We start from the raw sequence: 25,320 nt of genomic DNA, 5'->3' as shown, positions 1-25,320 counted from the left end.
TCAATCCATATGAAAAAAAATTAGATCCAAGAACTATTTTTGGATATTTTATTGGTTATCCAGAAAAATCCAAGGGATACAGATTTTATTGTCCTAATCATAGTACGATGATAGTAGAATCCAGTAAAACAAAATTCCTAGAAAATGATGAAATCAATAGGAGTGAAAAATCTCAAAGAATTAATTTTGATATTGAGAAGATTCATGTTAATTCTCCCGTATCATCTCTTATTCGATAAATTATTGTTTCTCAAATCAATGAGAGAATTGACGAGGGTGAACAACAAAATAACATCGATGAACTCTCACATGTCATTGATGTTGCCGCTGATGATCTTATAGAAGAATCATAATTGATAGCTTTGAGAAGATCTCAAAGGAAAAGGAAGCATATCATTTCTTATGATTATATGGTATATCTATAAGAATCATATTATGATATAGGAATAGAAAGAGACTTCTTATTTTTTTCACAAGCCATAGAAAGTAACGATTCTGAAAAATGGTATGATGCAATGAAAGAAGAGTTAAAATTAATGGTCTAGAATGGTGTTTGGAAACTCGTTGAATTGCCTAGTAATTATAAAAGAGTTAGTTGTAAATGGGTCTTTAAGACAATATAACTCAACGGGCAATATCAAACGATATAAAGTCAGACTTGTGGCCAAAGGTTTTCTCAGAAAGAATGCATCGACTATAACGAGACTTTTTCTCTAGTTTCTAGAAAGGACTCGTTGAGAATCGTCATAGTATTAGTAGCTCATTATGATATTGAGTTACATCAGATGGATGTAAAAATAGTATTTTTGAATGAGGATCTAGATAAGAAAATCTATATAGAACAACCCGAAGGATTCATAGAAAAGAAAAAAGAAAGTTGGGCTTGTAAACTTAAGAAATCAATTTATAACCTTAAACAATCTTCCAAACAATGGTATATAAAGTTTCATGATACTATTACTTTCTTCGGATCTAATGAAAACATCATTGATCAATGCATACATCTGAAGGTAAGTGGGAACAAGTTTATTATATTGGTATTATATGTGGATGATATTTTACTTGTCAATAGTGATCTTGGTTTGTTACACGGAATCAAGATATTTCTTAACAAGAACTTTAAGATGATCGATATGAATGAGGCGACCTATGTTATTGACATTGAGATATTCAGGAACAGATCTCAAAGATTATTAGGATTGTCTCAGAAATGATATATTAATCATAACTTGAAGAAATTTAATATGCAACTTTGCTCAGCCAATGATATACCTATTACTAAAGGTGAAAAATTCAAATAAAACCAATGCCCAAAAAATGACTTAAAAAAAAATCAAATGAAGAATATTCTTTATGGGTGCACAATTGGAAGTCTATTATATGCTCAGACATGTATAAGACCATATATCAGTTTTATAGTTGCAATGCTGAGAAGATACTAAAGCAACTCAGGAATAGAATATTAGAAAACTGTAAATAAAATATTAAGATATCTGCACGAGACGAAAGATTATATGCTCACATATAGGAGATCAAATCAGCTTGAAGTGATGGGATATTCAGATGTTGATTTTACAAATTATCTCGATAGCAAGAGTCTACTTTAGGATTTATATTCATGTTAGTTGGTGGGACAATTTCTTGGAAAAGTGTAAAGCAATTGCTTATTGCATTATCAACAATGGAAGCTAAATTTGTGACATGCTTTGAGGCAACAAATCAAGTTTTATGGCTGCGAAATTTCATCTCAAGACTTGGTGTAGTCGACTCAATTGCTAGGTTGTTGAAGATATTTTATGATAATACCGCAACAATTTTCTTCTCTAAGAATGGCAAGTACTCTAATGGTTCCAAACACATCAAGATAAAATACTTGATGGTTAGAGAAAGGGTCCAGAAACAACAAGTGTCAATTCAAAACATAAGCACCACTGTGATATTGCTGATTCATTTACTAAAGCTTTACGGTGTAAATTATTTAAAGAACATGTTCTTAGAATGGGGCTTGTGAGCAAGCCATAAAAGATATGGTAATGCTTATTTAGGTAGATGCTATTATTGACATTCTTTCTTGCTTAATTAAAGTTATTTATTTCTGATATCCTATTTATATTTATGTTTATGCATATTATAGTTGAATGTAATAATAGCATTTTCTTGATAAGATAAATTACAGGGGTCATTATGGACTATATTAGGAAAGACTAACAATATTGTAGTACATAAAAGAGAGTATGACATTGATGATATACAACCGCTATTACTTGCATTGATAGTTGGACTTAATATAGTATTATTGTGTTTGTTGGACTTATTAGCTTGTTTTTAAAACTCATGACCATGTATAAAATACTTTTTTAAAATTATTTAGAATCCAATTAAGTAAAATTATTTTCAAACAAATTTTATCTTATTTATTTTAATTTTGAATATCTTTTATATCTTATCAATTAATGGGCCAAGTGGAAGAATGTTAAATTATATGACCCTTTATAATTGGATAAAATATATGTAATGAAACTAATTAAATTCTGATAACATATATTAGCCAATAGAAAAAAAGTTCATATTATAGTATGATTCCTTAGGGGATGCCTTTGATGGGAGGAACTCTCCTAATAACTTATCACCCTCTGCTCTCGCACATGACCTCTAAGGACTGAAAGACAATATAACAATGCATCTCATAGAGGATACAGTTGAAATATTACAGTTTCTCTCTCAGTCTCCATGAATCATCAATCTAAGTGGTCTCCATGAATCATCAATCTAAGTGGTCATGTGAAAGAATAGGAAAAGAGGAGAAAGAGAGTCTAGTTCTCCTAGAGATCTTTTTCATATATGCATCGTAAAACTAAATTTAATATTATTTAATTTCAATCCTAACATAAAATAATATTTTTATATTTTATATAATATATTATAAATTTTATGCTTAGAACCATCCAAGAGCAAGTCCGGCCAAAACTAGGAACCTTTTCTGTGACCATCGGTCCATCGGTCAGCATTGTATCGAACTAAATGCTTTACTTCTCATGCTTTTTGGTTAAAAATCAAATTTAAGATTTATATTAAACCCCTTTTGTGCTAGTTGCACAAACACTACTCTCTTAATATCGTATACTGTCTGTAAAGGCCCCTATCAGTCGATGCCAAGAATGATGTGGCGCACTGAGGCTGCGGATCATCGGAACATGAAGGGGCTGCTGGATTTGACATGAATGACCCTATCAGAGATCCGCAAGACCTACGACATCGAGAACGACCTCACCCCTGGCTAAGTAGACGAGGTGCGGATCGCATCTCCAACCTTAATAGCATAAGGCAGGTATCCTCTGCTATGGTGCATTATCTTAATTTATCTAGGCTGCATATTTCTACCACTTGCATGCATCTAAGCACTAGATGAAAAGATTTAGCATAAATCAAATCCATGGTTGTGTATGAAAGGCTTAAATGAGTTTGTTGTACCCATCGAATTGTTCTACGAATTCATTCGTGAATCCTCGGTCCGCAGATCAACTAAGGGTGGCTTACAAGGGTCTTTTGATCAGCAAACAATGGAGGTGGTACTGCTCCTATGTGAATAATACAGAAAAAGCAAGCTAGCAGAACATACAACATTCATAGAAACTACATCACATAATCATTATGCTAAAACAGAATTAAAGCTGGGAGACAAACAATCATATACTATTGCAGAAGTGAGACAACTGCCATAACAAAAAATCAAAAGATTTGTTCATAATTTTCGCATCAAATAGCACCAGTATTTAAAATCTTGTATAGATTCAATTACACTTCACCAAGGCATTGTGAAACAATCCAAAGTTCCAGAAAAGAATTATGATCATTGGGTAAAAATAGGGCAAGTTTATGGAGCTGTACAGTAATATGCAATAAGTTAATGCACACTGTACCAACTTATCAACAAAAGACTCATTAGTAGTTGCAGTCTAGCAATTAAGAAGCCAATTGATCTGCTATTGAAATATTTGACATCCCATCTGATTAAAGATTCATCCATCAGAGATTCGTTTGCTCAATTTTACCTTGTACACTATATTTAGTCTAAAAATAACCAAATAATAGAAGTAACTCGAAATAAATTGACAGATCAAGTTCAAGGATCAATAGAAACAGCTGCTAACTGAGTTCATTTAAGTTGTAGATGCCAATGAAAAGTAAGACCAAACAGAAAATACTTTTCAAGTTTAATGCTACACAGCTGCTGAGTTCAATCTTATTGGCTGCAGATATGAATGAACCATTGTTTATGCATCGACTTGAACGGATGTCGGGTATCGGATCAGACATCCTCCTTTGTCACATAAGCTCCTACAGAAACCATAAAAGAATAATAAGATATTGCATATTGACCAAGGATCAAAGCAAATCAGCAACAACAAAAGTGAAAAATAGAAAGGGAGGGAAATGACTATGGGCATAAGTATACCGGAGTAACATGAGCACTTTGGAAAAGTGTAACAACATCATCAATATAAAAGTGAGCAACTCCACGAGAATAATATGTTTTAACAGATTAAAACTTAAAGATATAAAACCTGTAATCTCAAATGCCCTACGTATCAACCATTCTATGGTGTACTTCTCATATCCAACATAAGAAAACAACAAAAGATAGTCAGAAACTAGGATCCCAAGACAGATATGATGGCCAAGGATAACAATATCAACTCAATTAGTTTATTGTCATCAAACCCTCCATGTTACTGAATTAGAAAGTTTATCCAGTAAAAGTCAGAAAAAAAAAAAAAAAAAAAAAACATGTATCCACAAGTCAAGTTGTTACATCCTTCCACTGATCATATATATGATACTCAGTTACCTAGAAGTGCAATAAAAATCTAAAACTGTTTTTTCTTTTTTTCTTATCACTATCATGTGCACTATTTTGATATGCCCAATTAAACAACAGCTAGATTATTCCAGAGGGACCAATTATGTCACATACTTCTTAAACTTACCAGAACTCCAATTGCCATCAGTTTAATTACGGACTCTGTTTAGATACATCTTTCAAAAATTAGAAAAGCTCGACTCAACTCGAGTTTAGCATATCTCTGCTTGATCTGGGAATACAATCCAAGTTAAATTCGAATTCATCCCAAATTTGATCATGAACATCCAAAGTAGAATTCCTACTCTGCAGATTGAAAGATCGTTTATCACAATATCAATTTCAAGGCTAACCAAAAGACAAATAGAACTATTACATGCCAATCATTTTGGATGCAACAACAAATACATGCAAGCAGTGATTTAAAAAGCGCTAGGCGCCAAGGTCCAAAAACGCCCGAGGCGCTCGCCCGAGCGAAGCGAGGCGCTAAATTATAAAAATATATAATATAATTAATAAATATAATTATTTAAAATTTTAAATAAAAATATGTTATTAAATTAAGAAAATCTAAGATACAAAATCACAATGTCACATTAACAAAAAGTTTCAAAATTCAAAACAATAAAATTTTACATCAAAGTCATTCATCATAATCAATATTATCATCATTTTCATGCAAATCATCTTCATTGAATTCGTTTTCTTCCTCTCTTCAACAATAGCACGAGCCGAGCTTGATGCTTTTGCACTCATTTTTCTCTTTGACATCTGTCTTGTATATGTTTGTAATTCTCCAGCATCTGAAGCTCTTGCCACATCTCCCCATGTCAATCTATCATCTTCAAATACAAGCTCGTCTTCAGCATCTTACAAGTTAGCACCCATTTCTCCTACTAACCACTCATTTGAATCATCAATATCTTGCAATGAGATTGAATCAAATCTATTTTGCAAATCATAACGAGCCTTCAAAGCTTGATTATACTTTATGTAAACAAGATCATGTAATCGTTGATGTTCTAACCGATTTCTTCTATTCGAATGAATCTGTCATGTCATATAATTTAAAAATATATTAATACATATATCTAAATAAATAAATAAATTAAAATAAAAATATTTGGTGATCCTTACATGCTCAAAGGCACTCTAGTTTTGCTCACAACCCGAAGCACTACACGTCAAACTAAGTATTTTGATAGCAAATTGCTGTAAGTTCGGGATGGAATTTCCAAATAGACTCCACCATTCAGTTGTAAAATTTATGTTATTATTAGCAATAGCATAGTAACATAATATATATGAAATTAATTATATCAAATTATTAATACCTTGAGACGTAGTTGTCCTGGATCGAACGGCAATTGGAATTCCAAAAAGACCTTCGGAATTTTTATATAAAGATAATTCATAAATAATCTTATCTTGAACCTCAAGACTGGGAACTAATCTTGCAACGCACTGATATAACCCACTCAAAACTTCTACATCAAATCCAACAGATTTAATCTTATAAAAGAATTCAGGGTTCAAATAATATCATACTACATGTAAGGGACGATGAAGTTGACAATTCCATCTTTCGTCAATGATTGTAAAAATTTTCTCATATTTTTCTTCATTTTCATTAAAAGATCTTTTAATCGTCTCCTTTGCTCTATCCATAGCCTCATAAATATATCCCATTATAGGTTTATTTTCATTATCCACCAACTGAAGGACTCGAACAAGAGGGCCCATTACCTTTAATATATAAACTATATGATTCCAAAAGGATGGCATTAAAATGATATCAGCAGCCCTCTTGCCTTTTGTTACTTTTGCTCATTTGCTTGTCACCCATTTCTCAGAGGTAAACATATTTCTCAGAGTATGTTTTTGACGATGCACGCTCTGTAATGTCAAGAATGAAGTAGCAAATCGGGTGACATCATGTCTCACTAATTATTTATTCCCTGTAAATTCTCTCATCATATTCAAAGCCCCAATGTAATTTATAAAGAAATCCAACAACAAAAATTACCCTTTTTAAGGTTTTCTTGATTTCTAAGATCTTTCCAATATCCTCCAACATTAAATCAATACAATGTATTGCACATGGAGTCCAATACAAGTATTGTCTTTTTTATTCAAGCAATTTACCTGAGACAAAGGATAACAAAAATAATAAGACTTAAGAGTTTAACACACTTAATTGAAGATAAAATAATTAACAAATTCAAAAGATGAATATTACCAGCTAAAACATAGTTGCTTCCATTGTTGGTTATGATTTGAATGATATTTTGTTCTCCAATTTCTTCCACGAAGTTGTCAAGTAAATCATATATCTTGTCTCCAGATTTTACAAAAAATGAAGCATCTATTGACTTCACAAACATAGTCCCTAAAGAACAATTAACCATAAAATTAATTATACTCCTGCGTCTCCTGTCAGTCCAAACATCTGACATAATAGAGCAACCATGTATTACCCATGATTCTTTATGACCCTTTAGTAAGTCATTTGTATAATTCAACTCTTTTTGCAGCAATGGAACTCGCATCTCATAAAAACTTGAAGGTTTTAATCCTGTACCATATCTTCCAATAGCTTCAATCATATCCTTAAAATTGTCTAAACGAGTTGTGCTAAGGGGAAGACCAGCCTGATAGAAGAAGCAAGCAATGTGCTGAATTATTCTTCCTCTTATTTCTTTATCACAAGCATCACTTATATTTGTTTGTCTAAATTTTGAGCCTCCTGCTTGCCCTTGTTATTTTTGGGATCCTTGAAACATATATAGATCCATCGATCCTTTTTTACCTTTCTTAGTACTCATAACTTCTTTTCCTTTTTTGTCGTATACTCTTTTTTCACTTGGGTTAATACTCATAGAATAATCTTCTTTTTCATCCCTGAGATGTTCAACATTGTCTTCTGGTAAATTCCCGTAAGATTCATTCTTTTGTGTCTTCTTTTCATTCATATAACTCAGCAACTCTTCTTTTACCTCAGATGGACACTTTTTGCAAGCTATTGCATTCTTGAAATTTCCTACTAGATGTTTTGCACGAAAAATACCACCTATAGTAGTCTTATCGCAGAATATGTAAGTCACTGCATTATGATCTTTCGGATCCTTCAAATAATTATACTTCCATGCAGGATCTTTTTTTTATACCATTGGAGACTCTATTGAGTTGCTCTCTACACTTGTCATTTATGTTGAAACCTAACAATAATTTCAAATAAATAAAAATTAACAATAATAAAATTAAAATAATATATTATTAATCTATTAATAGTATTAAAAATTAATCATTTCAAATAAACTTAATATTAACATTATAAGCCTGGTGACTGAGAAAAGAGGAAGCAGTAGCGGCGAGCAGCGACAGCGGCGACAGCAACAACGGCAGCGACGAGCAACGGCAGCGGGAGCGGGAGCGGCGAGCAGCGGGAGACGCGAGCGACGACAGCGGCAGCATTTGCGAGCAGCGACAAAGGCGAGCAACGGCAGCGGGAGCAGGAGCGACGAGCAGCGGGAGGCGCGAGCGGCGATAGAGGCAACGTTTGCGAGCAGCGACAGCGACGAGCAGTGGGAGGCGCGAGTGACGACAGAGGCAGCGTTTGTGAGCAGCGACAGCGGCGAGCAGTGGCAGCGAGAGCAGGAGCGGCGAGCAGTGGGAGGCGCGAGCGACGACAGAGGCAACGTTTACGAGCAGCGACAGCAGCGAGCGGCCACAACGGAAGCGTTTGCGAGCAGCGACAGCGGCGAGCAACGAGATCGGGAGCGGCAGCGGCAGCGACGCGGGTTGGGGTTGGGTTCTCACTTATATCGATTTTAGTTGGTTCGATTGAACCAACTAACCATCAGAGACTGAACCAGGACCGAACCAGACCTAAAATCCTAGTTCGGTCACCTTGGTTAACCCAGGCGCTCGCCCAAAGCGCCCAGCGCCTGGGCTCGAGCGAGCGCCCAGGCGTCGCCTGTTTGAAGCGCACCGCCTGGGAGATTAGGCGAGGCCCGAGCGCCTTTTTAAATCACTGCATGCAAGACATAGATTATGCGTCATTGACATTACAAATGGACTTAAGTCTCCCAAGAGTGATGAAATATCCAATCGAGTATGGAAATAGCACCATTCACATGTAATTCACTATAGGCCAATGTTGACACATGTTGCATGGTTTACTGTTTATAATTACAGCGAGCAACTTCTACTATAATAGCTGGTGAATGAGAGAATCTTGCAACTCATATAACAGCACCTAGCAAACTGCTGTTCAGAAATATGCTCGAAGTGCCAAAATGACAAGGTCCATCATGATTGTAAAAAACCAAATTAGATCTATCAGTCTATAAGCAAAGACTACAATATTAAACCTAGATCATATAATAATTCAATAATAAAATTCATGGTTGAAACCATAGCAGAATTGGTACCGGAATCTGGATAAGCTATGAACAATATGATCAAGACTGGCTTCGGATGATCAAACCAGATTGGTGGCAATGGAATCGGTTGAGAAAATAATTTCATAATAAAACACATAAAAAAATACAAAATGGCAAAACACAAAGATACAAAATATGATCAGAAAATAAAAAATGTGCTAAAAGGGGTTCTATCTTCACATTTACAATATGTCTATCTTTTACAAGAACACATATGAAATTGAATTATAATGAATAAAAAATTTATCGAATTTACCTAAAAATATTACCCATTTTTATCTAGGAGTTTCCCTCTTTTCAGAATTTACCTGAGGATGGCTCAATATGTTCAAATGCCCAAAAGCCCATGAACCGGTTCACTGAATTATCCAGTTTAAAGGAACTAAATTGGTTTAGATTCCATCAAATTAGATTTAGGAAGTTCCTAAAATAACCAAAATACAACAAACAGAATAATTGTTTAAATCATGTTTTCCTTTGACACTAAAATTTTGTGGTGAGTTGGACAAACTTTATGGTGTTCCAAATTGTTACACTAGATTGCATAATCAAGATAAAAATGTATCAAATTGGACTACAAAATTCACTAAAATTAATTTAAAAAATATAAAAATCAATGGAGTAACTATTTATATTGATGATTAAAGTCTGAGTCAAAAATCTGAGGTGAGTTGGAAAAAATTAATGGGATGACACTTATAAATGAATTCAATTGCAGACTTAACTCGATTGCAGAATCATAGAGTAATTTATTTTCATTTCGATTCTGAAATCAAATGTAATAAAATTCATTTATGGACATAACACCATAAATTTATTCAACTCACATCAATCTTTCAGCATATATGATATACTTTTTTTTTTATTTTAACATAATTTTAGGAATATTTGAGTCAAATTTGACACTCTTTTATGTTGATTTTGTAACCGAGTATACCGCAATTCATTTATGAGTATAGTATAGTACCATAAAGTTTATCAAACTCACCTCAATCTTTTGATATGCCGGGAAAATATGATACAAACAGCGATTCCGTTGATTTTTTTTATTTTAGGTGATTTTCGGGATTTTTAGGTCTAAATTCGGCAGATTCACACTCAAACCCTATAACCCACGTAATAATCCTTAAAAGGCCAAGGACATATTTTTACACATAATAATCCTTAAGAGCACCCCCGGTAGATTTTGAAGAAAGGGGTAAAAACCAATATTTAAGATCAAACTCCAAATCCTATGGCGTTTTTATTCTCTTTATTAGCATCTTTATTTCATTAAGATATGAACAATTAGTGTTTATCCTTTCTTTTCAATTTTTAAACACTTTTGTTATCTATCTTACATGGGGGGTGGATGACAAACATTACAACAATGGTAGCAGATGGCAAATAAAATGGTTACAACAAAATACAAACAATAACAATATCTTTAATATATTTCACAAAGATGTTTTTGTTACTTGTGTTTGATCAATTCATATCCATTTGTGACTGACTGCCAACCACATGATTAAGAAATCAGCCAAAATAAAACTAGCCGAAACCTAATCGCTATTGAAAAGTACCAATACTGATTAGAGTTGGTAAACCAGAATCAAGCAACATTGCCAACTATAACCGAGAGAGTAGGCCATCTACAAAATCACATATAATGAACTAGAGATGCAATATGAAAGATCTTACAGCTAGACATTCCGAAAGGACCAAATAGTGTCTAACATCACAAGCTACTATTTGAATACTCAACTAAGCACAAAGAAAAAAAGAAAGTGATCTGGAGATAGCAGCATAACAAAAAAATTTCTATAAAGGAAGAGCAAAAGCCAGACCATCTATCTTTGTGGCATCACATGAACAGTCAACAAGTCTTGCAGACCCATTTCCGCAGCCCACAAATTCCTTAGGCCCAGAAGTTGACCTCCCCACACACTGCACCGTCTCAATCCCACACACTCGATTACCCTGACTGTTAAGTACACTGTTTTCTCCCACATTCTTCCCTTGCATCCCTGGATAAAGGCAGTAAACCTGATCATCACAACAGAAACCACATGAATTTAGAACCTGAGCACCACCCAGCATGTTTGCTTGGGTAGCATTAGAAACAAAATCCCCACTCCCTTTCGCTGGCTTCTGATAAGGAAATGATCCAATCTCTCCTTCAATCCTTCCCCTCATATCCACAAGCAAGCATCGAAGCCTTGCAACCTCAGCTTCCAAAGCAGCTTGGCCTTGAAGCCTCTTCATCAGTTGCTGGTTGATTGCTCTCAGATGAGCAACCTCCTCCTCCAAGGATGCAGCATGTGCCTTCTTCTTCTGCCTATACTTCCGAACAGCTTCTCGATTACCGCAAGACCTTTTCTTTGTAGAAGATCTCTTCTCCATTGACTCGGCAGCTTCATCAGGGGGGGCCGAGACGATCTTGGTGTGGACATGGAAGCAGGTATGGGTGTGTGAGAGAGGGTTGCAAGTGTGGGTGTGGGTGCATGTATGCTGTTGCCCATCATTGAAGATGTCATCGAAGAAACTATCTATCGAGCGGCTGCCCGGAAGATCATCACCAGCGTTGGGTCCAGAGAAGACATCAGGATTCGAGAAATCGATGTCTCCGTCGTCCATGACCAAGCCCACAGTTCCTGAGATGGGAATTGGGGCTTCCTAACTGATGCCAACACAAAAGACAAAGCCTTCGAAAGGGCTCCGATCCGATGAAAGACAACGAACTAATCGATCATAAAAACTTCCAGATCATGAGCGCGACTCCGAAGTGAACGAACTCTGGGGAAGAAAGAAAGCCGGCGGAATACCTCAAAATCGATCACGCAGGAGAGGCATGAGGCCCATCAAACAAGAACTCCGGCGTCCAACCAAGAGGGTTTCTCTTCTCGCCGAAACCCCCCAACCAAGAGAGCAAAGACAGAGACGACAAGAGCAAAAAGAACAGGAATGTAAGAGAGGATTTCGGAAGGAAATAGCTCGCAATCTTTCTGACCTAAGCATGGATCGATGGAGCCCTAGCGAAATATTACTTTGAAAGGAAGCAAATAAGGAGGATTGGCTGCATAGGAACGCCGAAACGCCGCTTTCCGGGATGAAGATGACGTCAGGCTTCAATGGTTCCCCAGCGCTGAGATCGATCAGAAGCCGTTTGATCGACAGCCAACGTCCATCTGCTGATGCGATTAGTCAAACGTCAAAACAACTAAAGTCAACAATATTAGAAGCATTGACTATGGTCGTCCCGGGAAATATATATAAATACAAATATACTCCTTTTCGCTTCATTTATCAACAACGTGGCATACATACCAACATCATTAACATTGTTAGCTTAAGTATCACAACAAGAGACTGCTACTTTGGGTACAAATTTTGAGATGATTGCAAGATCAAACCAAGTATCATTTGCCGTCGCAATAACAAGTACTCATCGACGTCATTTTGAGATGAGTTACCAGTAGAATGCACAATGTTAACCAAGACTTTAGAGTAATTAAATTAAGGTACAGGAACAAAAGTACACAGTTTCTAAAAGCAAAAGAGACACATAGAAGATTACCCCAACAATTCCATGCAAAGAACGTCTATTGGAAAGAACATAGTCGTGAAGTCAGACACAGATCACAAGGGAGAAGGAAAAGACCAATCACCTAATGCTTCGGTTGTTTGTAGGCCACAACCAAGATCCGCAAAATGGAGCAAGGCACTTCCAAGCTAGGGGATCAGTCTATATTCACAAGATGGAGCAACTCGTGTGTCCTTTCCCCTTATTTTTCTTCAGATTGGGTGGCTGAAGCACCACTTTAATGGCCGCATCAAAAACTGCCTTAACATTCTGCACATTGCAATTCATACCAAAGCCTGAGGTACCTCACTAAGGTGCAATGAACTCAAAAAGTTTCACATAGGGATGAGAACATACTTGCTGGGTCTTGGAGCTGCACTCGATGTAGGCTGCCGCGCCAATCAGCTTCCTCAACTCTTCCCCCTTGAATCATGCAAAAGTCATCATAAGCAACTCCAGCAATGCTGTTGAATGAATTAATACGATAAAAGGAAACACGAAGTTAAAGCTGCAGATCTCCTGCAACAACTCTTACCTGAGCAGTACTCATAGGTACTGCACCAGGGTGATCTATAAAAAACTGCTTATCATCCCGGAGATCTGTCAACAAAAACATGCATGATTATTTGTGACATACAAAAATTAGAAGTCATCCTGCATCACCGAGATGGCATTAATTTGTATTGAGCAATGACCATCCGACAAGCAAATCGAGTTAGCATCATCAAGTGTGTGTTGTGGATATCCAGAGAAGAATGACCAACTCACAAAAAGAGAAAATCTCCATGCCAATCTCACTGGAAAATAGTTGCAGTTTTCTAGCTCATACACGGAAAGAAGACTTAAAAGCTGATTTTACGATGATGTCATGAGTCAAAAATAAAACATTGTACCAAAGGATGTGAATCTGCAGGTGTGCCACTGCATAGCACCCACACACATACAATGATGAGTAACTCAAACTCTAATCTGTATATGTGAATCTTCTTAAGGCTTTGAAGATTCCAACCTATTCATGCCTAAATGCTGTCCACTACATATTTTAACAAATAACAACCAATTCGGTCCAACAGAACCACCAACACCTGCAGATTCACATCCTTTGATAAAGCAGAAATTCACAAGCTCAAAGAAAATGCATACCTCAATAACCACATTATTGATAAAAGAGACATATAACAGAACTTTAAGCTAACACTTTCCTTCCAGTATGTTCATATCTTCAATTATTTCCTTTTCTCTCTCATATACAAGTAATTATGACATAAAGCATAAACAATAATCATAGGGCTTCAAATTTTGATTACGGTCTTCACAAGAAAGTCATTTTAGAACCCAACATAACAAAAACAATTGCCTCTCTTTGCAAGATTACTGCAATTTAATGATGTGCATCGCCAAGTGATTTTACCCATATCCATCACAATATCAGCTCAACCTTTTTTCAATAGTGTTAGCAATAATGCTTCTTCTAATTGCCCAAGATTTTACCCAAGCATACATCCACCCGTCTCACTTGTGTTCCCATGATCATCACCGACTCCAGTAGTTCTGTTTCAGATGAACAAATTATTTTCTTCTTGTATTAACTTGGAGTTCTTTGAATTTTTTCACAAGTATATCGTGCAAATGTTCCTCGTACTGAAAATCATTAACGCTTTCCTCCAAAACATTAATTCTACATTATAAAAAGCTGCCCCTCAAACTGCAGGAAAAAATATTGGCCTCCTAATACTCATACTTCTCAGCGCTAAATGGTGTTAATGGAGTATCATTTTCAGGAGGAACATAATAGCTCAATTAAAAACATGATCCCTTGTTGCCAGAATCTTCATATTCATGATTGAATACTAAGAACTCTGAAGGTGGAAGTTTAAGATGCATAGTTGGATTTGTGGATCAGGTCCATCGGTCCAGGTCAAGAAACTTGGCCTATATAGATGTCAGTTCAAGTTCAAGTCCAGCAAATGTTCCTTTGGTTCCATTCCCAACTCACTAGACCCGTTCCCAGCACTACTGAATTCCTCTATAACTTCAACCAGAAACAAAAACCTGGAAGTCACATATATGAATCAACAGTTGCAATGCATCAAACCTCCATAGAATTTCTCCAACCCATGCAGAAATCTTAATTAATCTCAGCAACATTTCTTCGCTAGAAAGATTATGAGAACCAACAAAGAATATTGCTTTACCCTATTAATTCTAGAAAAGTTATTCCTTTCCACAACGTCCAGCATATTCCTGATCATGCTAAAAACAGGAATAATTATAATAAGCATCACTAAGATCAGCCATCAGACTTCACAAACTGTAAATCAATCATGTTCTGCCTTCTGTCACATGTATATGTATATATGTATATATGTATATACATATATGTATATGTATGTATATACATATACATATATATATACATATATATATACATATATATATACATATATATATATATACATATACATACATATATGTATATGTATGTATATATGTGTGTGTGTGTGTGTGAACCCCCTCCCTCCAAAACCTCATACAAAGAAAAAGGAAAAACATCAAATATACAAAAATTAATAGCCAGAATAAAAAGAAATCTTTCTCACAAGTATTGCAAAATTAAGAGATGCTTCATTATTGCAACATGTATCTCATGGACAATGGTGAAGATTGTAGCATTGGAGCATGACTTAGTAGCAGGAGGATCCCACGGAATGGAAGAGAAATATGCTGACCATAGCTACTGTTAAAATATGCAGTGTCCTTGGAGTTTAGGTTAAAGAAAAATCCTTTCTAATCCTTTTTTGTACTATACCTCTTCAAAATAACATTAAAATAAATCAGTGCAATTAAACAGTCAACATGAACAATGATATCCAAACTGTACACTTCATGAAACACAAAAAGTATGCTTAAGATAAAGAAACAAATTAGCAAGAGCAGACTAGCAAGTCCCATTAGCATCTGGAATCTAATCCTTATGGAAGACATGATTCATATGGAAATACCAAATTGAAATTTTAATACTTAAGCAAAGTACTACAAGTTCGTATGAATGTGAATCAATCATGTTATATTGTTACTATCAAAATGGCATATAATAGACAAAAATTACATTATAGCTTTTGAATCTAGCCCCAAATTATGTGCATTATACAAGCTAAACAATACAATTAAAGGGCACTTAGAAGTGACCTTGATTAATGGAAAATAGCTTTTCCATGATAACATACATATAGGCATTTTGAACTCTCCCAGCTAAGTTTGCTTCAGTATGGTGTAACAACACAATATGACAATAGGAAGTTCGACAACTTTGTGTGCTTATACATTATCATGTAATCACTGAAATTGTTTGGAGTTCAAATGTGCATAGACATAGCCATATACTTGACCAAAAAAATTGGAGTCATGATGATTACCAAGCTTTGTTCCAACAAGAATTATAGGCACACCAGGTGCGTAGTGACTCAGCTCAGGAATCCACTGAAATGGGGAAAAGGGCAAATAAGGTAAGGAAAAGTAGAATGTTGACAAGTCAACAGCAAATACATGATAAAAAAAGAACTTAAATACAGAGATGAAGGTAACCAGTTTTTGCCTTCTTAGCCACATTTTCATAGCTCGCTTTACTTATCAAAGAGAATGCCAGCAAAAAAACATCTGCACCTCGATAGCTCAAAGGTCTAAGTCTGTTGTAATCCTCCTGGCCTGACCCATGAAACCAAGACAGCATAGCAGGCACATTATAATACATAAAAGGGTCAGTGACTATAGAGAAAGAAACAATATGAATAACCAACAAGAAGAAATGCTAAAGATTACCAGCAGTATCCCACAGGCCTATGTTAACTGTGTTACCATCAACTACAACATTAGCACTGAAATTGTCGAATACTGTAGGGACATAATCCTGTCTCCAAAAAATAATCATAATAATAACAAAGCAAATATTTAGGCATATAAAGGAAGGCTTTGCTCTCTAAGCTGTAATCAATGGTAAACGTGTTGTATGGTAAATATTTCATCAGATGAACATCATTGACATGCATTTCATAAGGGATTGGATGCCTCAAAATATGAACCTGTATGTTGATAAGCAGATTGTTACTTCCTAAGCTGGAACTCTTTCAGATCCAAAGATTCAACAACAGTAACTTTCCAATCAAATGCATCAGAAAAGATAATATGAGATTAAAAAAAGGATGAAATTTTCTGAAATGCAACGCCCCAAACAAACCACAAAATAACAGGTTCCCAAATCAAGATCAGACCCTAAAAATGACGCAAAGCTTGCACCTTTCCCAGAAACACGATGAGACCACCAAGAAGCACCAGACAAATCACAAAAGAAACGGACTTTTCAGTACTCACCGTGGGGAAAGTGTTGCTGGTGTACGATATGAGCATGCAGGTCTTACCGACGGCGCCGTCGCCCACCGTGACGCACTTTATGAACCTGGACGCACTCATCTCCTCCGCCTATCTCTTCCTCCCCTCAGAAAGCAGTCTTTTCTTCCTCCTATTCCACCTGCTGCAAGGAGCGTGAACCCGACTCGGCGCGGATTCAACGGGTACACATCTGAAAGCCCCAAGAGAAAGCCCCACGTTTGTCAGCCGACTCGAAAGCCTCCATGGATGGCAAAGGAGCAAGAAGAAGAAAGCCCTAACCCCAGCCCCGGAAGGAGAGGAGATGCACAAAACGATCGCCTTTAGGTCCCCTTCTCTCCCTCTCTTTCCCTTCTCTTTCCTCCGGCTCCGTGAAGAAACGAAAGAGAGGAATAGTGGGAGAGAGAAAGAGAGAGAGGAGGCGCACCTTGGGTTATGGGGAAGAACGGATCGGCCGGTAAATGGTGCGACGGAAGCGGTCGTCAAGAAGAACAGATTACATTATGCCATTAACAATGTGTGTCCGTTGTGTGAGAGAGAATTAATATTATTTAGAGGAGTAAAGAATGCATTCAATATACTTCCAACTCCTACCCAACGTCATCACCTCCCTCTCTCTCCTCTCCTTCAAGTTTAATTCTAAAAGAATAATTAACTGATCTAAGTTTAATTCTTGCTTAACAAAAAGTTAATTCTTACCTGAGAATCCAAATAATAGCAACCATAAAACAAATTTCAAGTATGTTATTATGTTATATATATAATAGTATTTAGCTAAATCAAAACTTATTATTATATCACTTCTAATGATTTTTTGATATTAATACAACACATCAATTTAGCCTAAATCAAACTAAATTAATAAATTAATTATCGATTATGATAATTAATATTAGAGCTGACATAATATCTCTTACGATATGAAGTCACTATTGTATTAGTCCCACAAGCACTATCTCCATTTAATTTTCATCATATCGAAGGTGGTATAAGACACAAATTGATTTATAAGAAACTAATAAATATATTATTTTAACTTTAATTTAATTATGAATGGGGCTCAATAAAATTACTGAGTCAATTGTCTCGTATAAAACAATTAGTATATACATTAATATCATATGCATTATATTTCATTATTATAAAGTTAATGATCCTTAGTGATGTTAAAAAAAATATGATTCTATGTAGTAATTATTGTTATCATCTTAATTATATTAAGAAATGATGAATTAGTACAATAATATTTTTAATTAATTTTAGAACTCAATCGATAAATCAATATATTTTAAAAATTCAATTGATCTAAGTTAAAGTTGTAAGTAAATAGAATAAAACAAAGTCACAAGTAAAAGGCAAGTGAAGAGAGACAAATCGATTTATAGTAGTTCGGTCTTTTCGATCTATGTTCAGTCTTAATTCCTTTTCTCTCGATGTCACCGGCTTTCGTTATTAATATTCTTTCCAATAAACGAAAATCAATTATCCTTGTTACAATTTTCTTTTTTTTCAACTTAAGAAAATAACCTTCGTATTATCTTTTTACACAATATCTCTCACCTCCTATAACTTAAAATTATAACTAAACTTAAAAAGAGAAGGAGACTACTTAATATTAAAGTTTATAATATTTTTGTTTAAGAATAGATGCTTCATCAACCAAGCTTGAGTAGGGTATTCATAAGACCCAAAAGGCTTTAAGAATTAAGCAAAAAAAATTAAATCCTTGAATTTTCGGGGTATATGTGGTACTACTGTCGTAACTAGGTGGTTTTGGCATACTACCACCGGCCTAAGTGATATTACCATCGATATAGGCGATACACTTATGGAAACACCAAAAAAGCACAAATAATGATTTTCGATTGACTCAAGCGGTATTACCTCTTGGGCCTAGTGGTACCACTATCCAGGCCTGATTTAGGCTACTGATTTGACCTTCTAACTGGCTTAATACTAACTGAAATTGATCCATAATGATCTCGATTAAGACTTTAATAAATCAACCATACATGCGACATATAAACAAAGCTTTTGGTATGTTATATGCTATTTTGGCATATCATCCATTCTTTCGACACTTTGTCGAACCTTCGACATATTATCCTTTCCTTTGACACATCGTCCATTCCACCGACATATCGACTTTCCCACGATATCTAATCTTTTAACGCAATATTCGATCCTTTTAGCATGATGCCCAAACCTATAACACAAAGTCCGATATGCAACATGTGGACCAATCCTTTAACTCGACGTCTAATTTTCGACATGGTAGTTTCTCAATACAATATTCGACTCTCCTACTAAATAGTTAACCCTTCGATGATCCATGTCTGTGATCGAAATATTTCTTACATCACTTATCTCAAAAGCATATTTAATCCAATAAATTTATTAATTAGTATTATCATCAAAATTCGGGATTCAACAATCTCTTTATTTTTAATGATGACAATCAATTGATAACAAGGTTTTAACAAGACTCCACTATTTATTTATCATTTTAAAATGTTATGATAAATTTGAACTCAAATGGTCTTACATCCTTTTAAATACATACATTGAATTTAAATTGAAAGAAATTTGATGTTGTCAATATTATGATTTAATCAGCCCAAAAATCAATGTTCAATTAAGTTTCAAATTTCAAGTTATAATCATAATCATTTTAAGTTTCAAAATTTAATAATTATCAATATTTAATATCAATCAAAATATAAATATAAGTTAACCATTTGTATAAATCAAACAATAATAACAAAAAAATCATAACATATCATAACTCTCCCTATTAATACATGAGTCACCATTTTCCCCTCTTGGTTAATAAAAATATGCTTTGTTAATAAAAAAAAATATGAGTTACTATTTCTCCTTTTAAGAATAAAGTAATACCATAGTATCATGGTACTATTCCCCCCCTCCCCATCAATGTTTCAATTATGTAAAAATAAAAATTATATTAATATTATTGTACATGAAGAATCTATGGATATTGAAAGGTGAATTGATAGTGAGGTTATAATAAGATTCTCCTTATCTGTATGCGATCTTAGAAATATGATGAATTTAAATTCAAAATAATATTTTTTCAATAATAGTCTTGAATTCAAGTTCAGACAAATTTGATCTTATTGGTATTATCATTGCAAGCCCAAATATTCAATTAAATTTTAAATTTTAAAAAAATAATTAATAAAAGTTAGGCATGAGTTACTACTAATAAAAAATTATAAAAGCATCATAAGTCTCCTTGTTTGGCATACAAGCTACACATGAATCACTATTTCGCTTTCTTTATCATCAACAAAAAATATGAGTTACTTTTTTTTTCTTTATCATCAACAAAATGGAGTATACAAGTCATGAATATAAAAGAGTTATACAAAATAAATCTCAAAGTCGTAAATGCCAAAAGATCATAATTCAATTAGATAAATCTCCTTCTTAATCATTAGCAAAAGGAAAGAATCATGGGAGAACAAATAGTAAAAAGTCTTGATTTATACAATATAAATATTAAGTTGTGAAATATCATGATTCGTTTAGATAAATCTCCTCCTTACTCATTAGCAAAAAAAAACATAAAAGAATAAATAGTAAAAGGTCTTGATTTATACAAATTAAATCTCGGATCATGATTCGTTTAGATAAATCTTCTTCTTAGTCATTAACAAAAAAAAAAACAATCATAGGAGAACAAATATTAAAAGGTCTTGATTCATACAAAATAAATCTCAAAGTTATAAACACCGAGAAGTTAAATAAAAGATCATGATTTGTTTATATAAATATCTTTCTTATTCATTAGCATAAAGAAAGAGTTAAAAGAACAAATAGTAAAAGGTCTTGATTCATATAAAATAATTCTCAAGTAGTGAACAACTAGAAGTCAAGTGAAATATCATAATTCATTTAGATAAATCTTTCCTTTAGTCATTAGCAAAAAAAAAAAATAATCATACAAGAACAAATAGCAAAGGGTCTTTAATCATGCATTGTTAAGATCCATTAGTCATCTTTAAGAGTATCATTAATATATTTAAGCTCAATTTGAGATAAAAAAAAATCAGTATTTGTATAAATATTTTTTAACAAAGAATGAGTTTGAATACCTTTTAATGTATCTTCAATAATTAGCTCCTTAAGATATGCATCTATATACTTTCATTCTTTAAGTAAGATTTCTTTATGAGTAAATCAGCATTTGCATAAATATTTTTTAGCAAAGAATGAGTTTGAATACCTTTTAATGTATCTTCAATAATTAGCTCTTTAAGATGTGCATCTATATACTTTTATTCCTTAAGTAAGATTTTTTTAGAAGTAAATATAATTTTTCTTTAGAAAGAAGAATCACCATTCAAATTTAATTTTTCAACTTTAAAATCATCATCAAAATTTTTTTCTTAGTTGTGAGAGATTTATCAAAAATAACATGAATATATTTCTCAATGACTAAGTATCTCTTATTGAAAATTTGATAAGTTTTAGAGGTAGAGGAATATCTAAGAAAAATACCTTCATCTGATTTTGTATCAAATTTTTCTAAGACATCCATATCATTTAAAATAAAATATTTATAATTAAAAACTTTACAATACAAGATGTTGAGTCTTTTATTATTTTATAATTTATAAGGAGTTTTAGATAAATAAGGTCTTATATGAACCATTTTCATAGCATAGGAAATTGTATTAATGGTTTTGACCCAAAAGTATTTAGGTAGGCTATGTTCATTAAGTATTATCTTTGTCATCTCTTCTAAGCTCCTATTCTTTCTCTCAATAATTCTATTTTATTACAATTTTTTTGGAGTAAAGAAATTATAATTATACCCATTCAAATCATAAAATTATTAAAAATCATGATTTTTAAATTCATCATCATAATCATTACGAATTAAAAAAACCATAAAATATTTTTATTTTGAACTTATTTATAAATTTTGGTAAAATATTTGAAACAATCATTTTTATTTGCTTAGAAGTATATAATCATCAATAATTACAAAAGTATATCTACTACCTTCTAGATTTATAATATCAATAGGTCCAAATAAATCCATGTGAATTAGTTATAATAGTCTAGAGGTACTTAATTGATTTTTTCGTTTAAAGCTACTATATATATATATTTTTTCTTAGTTGGCACACATCACAAATTTTATATTTAACAAATTTAATTTTAGACATTCTTGTTACAAGTTATTTAATTTTAATTTATAAAATTAATTTCATACTAGCATATCCTAATCCCCTATACCAAAGTCATGCATTATCATTTAAAATCATCAAGATCAATACTATAAACATTATCACTTCTTAAAACTATCATATATTTATTTTTTTATATTTCTATTATGCAAGCATAATGTTCAAATTTAATATTATATCCCTTATCATAAAGTTGACTAATGCTTATTAAATTGTGTTCAAATCATCTATCAAAAGCACATCTTTAATTAAGATATTTGATTTGTTACTAATATTTTCAATACTAATAATTTTTTCTTTATTATTATCTTCGAATGTAACATATCCTTCGTATTGACAAGTAAGTTTTAAGAAGTTTGTAGGATCTACTATTAAGATAATATCTTTTGCTCCTAACTTTTGTTTGGATGCAAGAAAAAATATTTTTTTGAAGTGCTTATTTAACTTTAGATTCTTTATAGTTAAATCTACCTTTCTTGCTTTTTGGATTCAAATCATTTATTATTTTTTTAGGAACCCAAACTAATTTAGAATGACTATATTTCTTTAGAAATCATGTGTAACGATAGCGATTAAATTTTTCACAAAAATTATATTTAATTTTATGAGAAATATATAGTATCAATCATTTTACAAATTTAGTTGGCTTTTGATATGTTCTATTACTTGTGAGACTAATACCTTATATTCTAAATATACAGTCTTGTTTAGCAAAAATCATATCAAGTGACTTATTTTTAATTTAAATTTTCTAATGTTTATAGTAAAACATGTTTTTCTTTTTAAGAGATTTTATTATCTTATTACTATCAATTGATTCTTGTAAGTAATTTTCTAGTTTCTCATTCATGACAATTAGGTCCTTTTTTTGTATTTTCTAAAGCATATGATTTTTGAAATGACTCTTTTTTAAGTTTAAGATTATATAATTTTAAATTTTTAATATATTAAAATCATTAGTAACTAATGCATGATCCTCTTTTAGTGAATTATATTTTTTGCCAATCTTTTTGAGTTCATCATATAAATCATAAAATGCTTCAACTAATTCTTCATAAGGAAGTTTTGAGAGAATTTATTACCTCATTGTCGAAAGTTGCTAATGCATAATTTGATACTTCTCTTTCATTGATTTATTCTTCTACTTTGAATTCACTCGATTCATCTCATGTTACTTTGAGTACTTTTTTTTTTTTAGGTTGACATGTTCTTGTTCAAATATGGATACTTATTTTTTAAGTATCTCGATTTTTTGCACTCATAAGATAAGACTACTTTTTTTTTTTGTTCACTTTTTTTTTTCCTTCTCAACTATCTTATTTTTTTTCTCATAAACTTTTTGAATCTTTTTGTAATAAATGTTATATCTTTATCATTATCATTTAACTTTTTGCTCAAATAATCTTCTTTAGATTTGAGAGCTATATTCATCCTTTGAAGGTTTTTTTCTTTTTCATTGTTTTATATATAAAGATCTTTTCAATTCTTCAAGAATGTTGCTTAGTTTCTGGCTTCTTAGATTGTCAATACCTTTGGATCCTAACTTTTAATGAAATACCTTAAGATCTTATTCACTAATTCAAAATTAGTATAAGTTTAATCAAGAGCTTTTAATCAATTGACAACCTTTGTAAAATGAGTATACATATTACCAATAGACTCGTTCTGTTTTATTTTAAATAATTTATAACTATAAACAAAAATATTAATTTTGGATTCTTTTACTCTACTTGCATCTTCATTAGTAACTTCAAGTGTGTGTCGTATATCATACGTCATATCACAAGTAGAAACTCGATTAAACTTATTTTTTTTAAAATATAAAATAAAACATTCATAACTATAGTATTTAAAAAAAATATTCTTTTTCAAAATCATTTCATTCTTCCATTAGTTTAGAAAATTTTTGAAAACCAAACTCAATAATATTCCATAAATCAAAATTATTAAAAAGTAAGAAAATCCTTATTTATGTTTTCCAATAGGAGTAATCCATCCCATTGAATATAGGAGGACGATAGAGTGTCAATCTTGATTGCTTGAAAATATCATTTATTCTCTCTTGGGTGTTAATCCAAATGAAAGAACCTTACTTTGATACCAATTATTAGAATCTTAATGAAATTAAGGGGGGGGGGGGGGGGGTTGAATAAGTGCAATAACATTTTTAATTGATTTTAAATCTTGATTAATAAATTAACATGTTTTGAAAACTTGATTGACCAAGTTAAAGTTGTAGAACAAAACTAAGTCTTGTTCTAAGTCACAGATAATGAGTAAGTAAAGAGAGACAAATTGATTTATAGTAATTCAATCTTTCTGACCTAAGTCCACTCCTAATTCCTCTTTCCTTGAGACTATCGGCTTTTACGATCTATCTTCTTCCCAATAGGCGAAGATTAACTATCATTTTTATAACTTTCTCATTTTTCAAGTTGAGGAGATAACCTTCACACTCTTTTTTTATACAAGATCTCTCATCTCCTATAACTTAGAATTATAACAAATTCAAGAGTAAGAAACTTAAACTATGTTTAAAATAAGAGTTTATAATACTTTATTATCTAGGAATATATGCTCCATCAACCAAGCCAAAGTGGGGGTATTTATAGGCCTCAAAAGACTTTTAAAATTAAGCCAAAAATTTAAATTCCCAAAATTTCAATGTACGAGTAGTACTATCATCGACACTAGATGGTACTACCACTATAACCAAATAGCCCTAATGGTACTATCATTGAACCAGACGGTATCACCATCAACATAGATCATACCACTATCAAAAACATCGAAAAAACATAAATTATACTTTTTGATTAATTCAAGTAGTACTACTACTTAGTCCTAGTG

At 32.8% G+C, this 25,320-nt stretch overlaps 2 protein-coding genes across 5 annotated transcripts; both read right to left on the bottom strand.

Annotated features, from left to right (window-relative positions):
* Window positions 1–4,089: 4,089 nt before the first annotated feature.
* Window positions 4,090–12,116, bottom strand: LOC135629353 (basic leucine zipper 23-like). The gene is made up of 2 exons (XM_065136581.1): window positions 11,133–12,116; window positions 4,090–4,338 (listed from the first exon to the last, which is right to left on the bottom strand). Exons 1-2 carry the CDS (start codon window positions 11,920–11,922, stop codon window positions 4,310–4,312), a joined length of 819 nt encoding a protein of 272 aa, XP_064992653.1. The 5' UTR covers window positions 11,923–12,116; the 3' UTR covers window positions 4,090–4,309.
* LOC103998879 (rac-like GTP-binding protein 5) lies at window positions 4,090–17,858 on the bottom strand. 4 transcript variants are annotated; one of them, XR_672753.2, is made up of 10 exons: window positions 17,534–17,858; window positions 17,237–17,444; window positions 16,688–16,775; window positions 16,464–16,573; window positions 16,285–16,348; window positions 13,404–13,468; window positions 13,226–13,291; window positions 12,954–13,138; window positions 12,111–12,473; window positions 4,090–4,338 (listed from the first exon to the last, which is right to left on the bottom strand). XR_672753.2 is itself a non-coding variant. In XM_009420491.3 (8 exons), exons 2-8 carry the CDS (start codon window positions 17,333–17,335, stop codon window positions 13,037–13,039), a joined length of 594 nt encoding a protein of 197 aa, XP_009418766.1. In that variant the 5' UTR covers window positions 17,336–17,444; window positions 17,534–17,858; the 3' UTR covers window positions 12,776–13,036. The 4 variants fall into 4 exon arrangements, 2 of the variants coding, with proteins under 2 accessions (XP_009418766.1, XP_064992655.1); XR_010493207.1 differs by lacking the exon at window positions 12,111–12,473; XM_009420491.3 differs by lacking the exons at window positions 4,090–4,338; window positions 12,111–12,473 and having other exon boundaries at window positions 12,776–13,138.
* Between the last annotated feature and the right edge of the window lie 7,462 nt (window positions 17,859–25,320).

Source organism: Musa acuminata, chromosome BXJ3-1 (genome assembly GCF_036884655.1).
Source record: "Musa acuminata AAA Group cultivar baxijiao chromosome BXJ3-1, Cavendish_Baxijiao_AAA, whole genome shotgun sequence".
Lineage (NCBI taxonomy): Eukaryota > Viridiplantae > Streptophyta > Magnoliopsida > Zingiberales > Musaceae > Musa > Musa acuminata.
This window is presented reverse-complemented; position numbering and strand designations above follow the sequence as displayed.

Excerpts from the sequence above, each read along its gene's own strand:
- LOC135629353 (XM_065136581.1), bottom strand. The coding sequence starts at position 11,922 with ATGGACGACGGAGACATCGATTTCTCGAATCCTGATGTCTTCTCTGGA. Across the intron at positions 4,339-11,132 it reads TGATGCCACAAAGATAGATG|GAGCTTATGTGACAAAGGAG; the intron begins GTCTGGCTTTTG and ends TGGTTTCTGTAG.
- LOC103998879 (XM_009420491.3), bottom strand. The coding sequence starts at position 17,335 with ATGAGTGCGTCCAGGTTCATAAAGTGCGTCACGGTGGGCGACGGCGCC. Across the intron at positions 16,349-16,463 it reads ATGAAAATGTGGCTAAGAAG|TGGATTCCTGAGCTGAGTCA; the intron begins GCAAAAACTGGT and ends TCCCCATTTCAG. Across the intron at positions 13,469-16,284 it reads TCTTGTTGGAACAAAGCTTG|ATCTCCGGGATGATAAGCAG; the intron begins GTAATCATCATG and ends TTTTGTTGACAG.